General features: G+C 36.8%; 1 protein-coding gene across 1 annotated transcript in view; it reads right to left on the reverse strand.

The window, feature by feature from the left end:
* The window catches only part of LOC103035069 (mucin-5AC), a 40,372-nt gene extending 35,614 nt beyond the window's left edge, over positions 1-4,758 (reverse strand). The window contains exons 1-8 of the mRNA XM_049465963.1: positions 4,662-4,758; positions 4,283-4,336; positions 3,154-3,415; positions 2,334-2,448; positions 1,788-1,878; positions 1,509-1,615; positions 895-1,111; positions 130-258 (exon numbers count right to left, since the gene is read on the reverse strand). Of these exons, the coding sequence (XP_049321920.1) occupies positions 130-258; positions 895-1,111; positions 1,509-1,615; positions 1,788-1,878; positions 2,334-2,448; positions 3,154-3,415; positions 4,283-4,336; positions 4,662-4,740 (1,054 nt within the window). The 5' untranslated portion in view covers positions 4,741-4,758. The remainder of the gene's footprint in view (positions 1-129; positions 259-894; positions 1,112-1,508; positions 1,616-1,787; positions 1,879-2,333; positions 2,449-3,153; positions 3,416-4,282; positions 4,337-4,661) is intronic.
* Between the last annotated feature and the right edge of the window lie 1,242 nt (positions 4,759-6,000).

The raw sequence follows: 6,000 nt of genomic DNA on the forward strand, positions 1-6,000 counted from the left end.
TGCAAGTTTATTTGGCTTTCACTGGACATGGCAGATCAAAGAACATGATTTTGCCTGCTTTTTTGTTATTGTTTTTTTAGGAATATTATTTATTATAGGAATAAATAAATGTTTAATAGCTAAATGTACCTGCTGGACAAAAGCAGCCGTCGATGCAGTGGCTTTCACAGACATGGCCTCGGTCAGGGTTGGAGCAGGTGTTGATACATGGGTTCCCACACTCCTGGTGCACCATGTTCTTGTTAGGGCATGTCTTGGCTGTAAAACAGAACAGGTTGGTTGCATGTTGTTAAAAATGGTAACTTTGTTGTAAATTTTGTTGGCTGTTTAAATTTGGAAAAAGAAACACCAGAGAATTTTAATGTGAAGAAAAAATAAGAACATACATCATATGTGACACATCGCATAATACATTTTGACTGAATTATCACTATGCTCCATTGCTTCTACAGAGCTGAAGCTTCTGTGTTAGATCTAATGCTGAATTCCATTTGAACTCAGATGTCGGAATTTCTTTGTTCCAAATAGGAAATTTCAGGTCAGATTTTCTACTAGGAAAGTCAGGAAATTGAGCTTCTCACATCAGCACTAGTAGAATTGATATTATTTTAAGGTTTATTATCACTTATATCTCATTAAATCTGTCCTACACACAGTATTGTACTACTTATATCAGTGGATATGATTACATGCTGTTTGGATCTGCAAAATACCGTATAATTTGTGTTATCAAACAATATCAGTACCAGTGCTACCTGGGACAATGCTGACAATGATAGCTAGTATCTAAATGTTTAACTGGATCACAGTCAACCGGGTTTAACATAGTTTTCAACTCCACCATTCAAAATCTGAGGTAAGTGGAAAGCATAATAAGTGTTGAACCAAACTTACAGCAGAACTGATCAGTCCTCCACTGGCCGGGTTTCCCGCCGGCGTGAACGCACTGGCGGGAGAACTCTGAGAGGGTGCTGCACAGGCAGAAGGAGCTGGAGTTGCTGCTGCACTGGCACATGTCCTCCTCGCAGGCTTTGATGAAGAAGTCGAGAGGCACCAGTTCCTTGCAGCTGTTGAAGGCTGGACCTGAGAACAGCTGCTCACACACTGCCGTCTGTGGAGGAAAGAGGAGACTGTATCATCCTTTATTGACCCCTTCATCAGAACTCCACCTGAGGCGCTGAGGTACACTGTAGCCTGTAGATAATCTTAATCACCTTCTAGTTCCTCATTTTCATTCTATTGGTGAGTAATTTACAGGGTGGGGAACCCAGCAGTGACAGCGATATGTATAGCAACCCAACATTCATTCCAGTGATGAGAATGTACCACCAGCCAAGGATTATTCGATAAAGTGGTGGTGTTCACCTGGCTACAGCCTATAACTTTGCTTTATTAAGACAATGAGTGAATGATGTTCCTCTGAAAAAGAAGACCCTCTATTGATGCTCTTGGGTCTGCCAGTCTTGGCATAATATGAAATATTATATCAGTACTGCACCAGATCTTACCAGTTTGGTGCACTTGTCATCTGATGGTGTGGGTAAAGCAGTGCAGCTCTCTGTTGGAGCATCTATCTTGGCAAATTGTCCAAAGTCTGATGGAGATATCTCAGCACCTTTATAAAGGAGAATAAACAGACTTAACTGGTTATGCATATAAATGGTTATGTATGTGTAAAATAGTGGTTACAGAATTATGAATAACTTTGTTGTATGTCTGTATTCTAGCAGCAATATACTGTATATGTATAAATGTCAAATGGATTATAATGTTAAACTAAAACTCACCGTTCATGATGAACTCATTGTAGAGCTGGACTCCATTAAAGTCACCACAGAGTCCACAAGTCTGATTTTTGTACTTGTTGTCAAGTTCAATCTGAAGAAATGAAGGAATGACAAAATAGATTAAACTGCGATGTTTCTTAGATTAATTCAATATCATATTTAGGATAGTGTAAATACAGTGAACTCAGTAAATATCAGTAAACAGTAATGTTAATGTAAAGCATACTAAAGTCAAGCTAAAGGCCCATTACACTACAGCACGCAATGATACACCAATCAAAATACTCAGGTAATGATCCACATTCGTTACAGAGTCTCTATATATGTGATGAATAGTTTTTTTTTCTATTAATCATATATGTAGAGCAATAGAACAGCAATTGAATTCACACTTTGCTCTATCAGCATTTTCTGTACATTTGTACTAAGTTATTTTATTATTATGTAAGAGTCTTAAAAAAAACTCTGCTCAGAGTATCAAATAAATCAATAGTCCTTATTTGTCTCCAATTCTATGTGAATATTATTTTTAAATGTATCACTCACCATGAGAGCATCTTCCCCATTCCACCAGGCCACGAGTCCCAGCTTGGCTGAAACCTTGATGTAAGAGGGGTTTTTCTCGATCAGGACTCCAGAGTGGCTGTAGGGCAAAGTCACCCTGCGGCAAAACACACACACATTCTTCATTAATCCACCATATAAACCTGGGTACCAGCACATGTTCACTCACAGTAAAGGTAGGAACAACTATCATGATAACAATGATATCACAATACTGTGATTCTCAATATATCAGAAGACAATTCTCTACGATACTTCACAGCATCTTTGTTACTGAAGAGGATAAAATGCTCCTAAATTAACGAATACCAGTAATTATGGATTTATTGGTGTCAGTTTCACATAATTTTCAACCAATATTCTTTACCCTAGGTTTACCCTATTCATTAGATTATTGCGACACTGTATAGAGTAATGAATTTAGTAAGTCTAATTAGAGGTCTTAGGGAGTTTAGAGTGCCTATGTTTAGTAAATAGGTTTAAAAGGTAGTAGAGTGATTTAGTGTACATGCTATGATTGGCAGCAGACAGAGGTTTTGTGTTGTGTTTAATCTTATTGTTGCTCTCTGTCTTCAGATCCCACTGTTCTGACTGGATACAAATTGATCTTTTCTTCTTCTTAGAATTTATATTGAATTATAATGCCTGTATTGTGATACATATCATATCACCAGGTTCTTGTCAATACACAGCCCTGGTAGTAAAGCTCAGACTTATTTTATTGTATATTATATATTCTATAATGTATTCATTTAAACCTGGTATTTTTCATTTCTTTACTCAGAGCTTTGGATGTACTCACTCCTGGTCGTCCACAGTGACGGAGTTGTTGGTCAGCTCCACCGCCGTGCCCTCCAGCTTCATGGTGATCTTGGTGATGGTAGGATGGCCGTCCTCCACCTGCCGCCGCATCTGGATGTTGAAGTCCTCGTAGCTCCCCTTGCATTGAGAGGTCAGGATGTAGTTGCAGGTGGACGGCAGCTGGAAGATATCTCCATCGAAGGTCTTGAAGTGGTAGTTCCCCCATGTGCTGCAGACTCGTTCGTTATGAGCAGGGCTCACACCTGCCAAATAAAACAGAAATTACTTATTAAAATATAACTTAATAAAATATTTCAAACTTAACAAACTTAACATTTCACTCGTTCTTCAGCAGAGAACTCTGGCCTGTGGACTGTTGTATAATAATTTATTTTAGTATAGACTGTGAATTATTCAGCATCCACTGTGAATGATTCAATATCTACTTTTAAATATTTAGTTTTAACCATGAATTATTCTGAACCTGCTATAGATTGTTCATTATCCACTATGAATTACATAGTCTTTACTATAAATTATTCAATACCTATGATGATTTTTTTATAATTAGTTATACATAATAAGTTATAATGGATTTAGTTTAACATTTTAATACAATATTAGGCATTAAAATGGGGGGTGCGGGTGCATTATTTATGTTTAAATTGAGAATATTTTAAAGGATTTCAGATCACATCATTTTCACAGTCTCAATGATCCAAATCTATTTTAATTGCTTTAAATTGCATCTGAATCACATTTATTTCAAAAACTGGTAAAGGCTATTTAAATGTACTCAAGTTAAATTAAGTACCAGTGGCAGCACCGGACACACCCTCTCTGTTCTGAAAGATTTCAGGTGTGTTACTACAGCAGGGTGTGTTAGCTGCAGGATAAAGTCTACAGGACGATAGCGATGCTGGGGTCTTCTGAGTGACGTATTAAATGCACTGAATTCATGTGTGTACATCTTCATCACTTATCCCCTAATCCATCTTTACAAACTTTATATTATGACTTAAAGGCCGAGACACCTTTAGGCCAAAAGTTTGTGACGTGATTATGAATTATGAATTATTGTGTGATTAAAGTCCGATTACAGTGTGATTATCTTCACGATGGATTCTCACCTGAGGTCATGGTTATCTTGGTCATCTGAGGAATGATGTTGACCGGTCCGTCCGCTGTTGGAACAAACGGATGATCAGTGTGATGCTCATAAACATAAACAAGCCAAACAATTAGCAAGTTATTGAAAAACATCCAAATGCTTTCCACTGTTGCTCAGCATCATTATTAATCATAAATCAGCCGTCCAGCTTTAGATATTCACAATAGAAGAACTGGAAGAACAGGACACAGGCTTTTCTAAAGGCCCCACATTGGTCAAACAACTCCAAGCCCTTCCATGAAGGAGAAGCAGATTCATAAGGAACGCTGATTTTTACAGCAGTCGAGCGGCAGCAGTTGATCCACAGCGCTTCACTAAAGAAAAGCTGGTTCTCCTACCTGTCTGTGTGGAGCTTATTCCAACGGCTAGTACCATCCATCTCAGCGCCCACGTCGGAACCGCTCGGTAATTCCCCATGGTGGCCCTGTGGGTCGACTGCTGGCCCACAGGAGTTTGAGTGCGTCTCCTGGCTGAGCTTTAGCCTTTATAAGACCTTCTATTGTCTGAAGGCCAAGGAGGGGCTGAACCTGGCGCTTTACCAACATGTCAGCGACTCAGTGATTTCAATCTAATTGGACACTTATGAATTCACAATTTCACAACTTTTAATGCAACACCAGCTTTATACTGTGATCAATTAATGACAAATTCTAATATTTTAATAGAGAATTTTGATTAATAATTTGAAAAGGATTGAACACATTTATAAATTGTTCAAAAAGTTTATGAGGACTACAACAATATAACCGGGTCTTTCACTTAAAAAAAAAAAAAAATATATATATATATATATATATATATATATATATATATGTTTTTTTAAATTAAATGGAAATATATGTAAAATGGATGGACTATTAAACTGGAAGCATTTCAGAAAGTACATCAATCCAAACTATCTGGAACATTCTTAACCCTTGTGTGGTGTTCAGGTCTGTGGGACCCGTTTTCATTTTTCATCAAATGATACTAAAAAAATATTTTTTCTAACTCAAACTCATTGGCATTGGCTCATTTTTTGTGAAAAACATATATCAAAACACATTTTCGATAAACACACACCGTACACCCCCCCCCCCTCCCTTCTACACATTAATATTACATACTGTATGTTTGGCCAAGGGCTAATAAACATTGCTTCATTTGTAAATTTGAAAGTAAACAAATTTTCTACTCATATCTTGAGTTTAATTCATTTTCTTTTACATGTTATTAAAAAACTAATAAAAAAAGAGTAGCACTTTTTGAAAGAAATGTAACATAAGAAAGGTAAAGGGCAAATATTAACCATGTAAGCTGTGTTTATATTGCTTGCAATTTAGGTGAAGCAAGCATGTGTAAAGCATTTTAATGTAAAATTGCTTAATTTTGCTGAATTAAATACAAGTAACAAAGCAAACGAGTAACAAAAATATGAACACCACACAAGGGTTAAGTTCTAGGAGTGAGAAATGGAAGTCCAGGCATAGAAATTTCAATTAGTAGCAATATTTTACAATCCACAATTTTAAATACATATTATTTAGCAAAAAACATGGACAACTATGCAGGCTGTCTGAATTATTGCTGTTATTATTGAGTTATATGAGTGAAGAAGTGGAAGTCCAGGCCTGTTCATTTGAGGGGACACTTGATTAGTAGACTTGCAGTAGTTTACATATTAACATATTAAAACTG

Source organism: Astyanax mexicanus, chromosome 16, assembly GCF_023375975.1.
Source record: "Astyanax mexicanus isolate ESR-SI-001 chromosome 16, AstMex3_surface, whole genome shotgun sequence".
NCBI lineage: Eukaryota > Metazoa > Chordata > Actinopteri > Characiformes > Acestrorhamphidae > Astyanax > Astyanax mexicanus.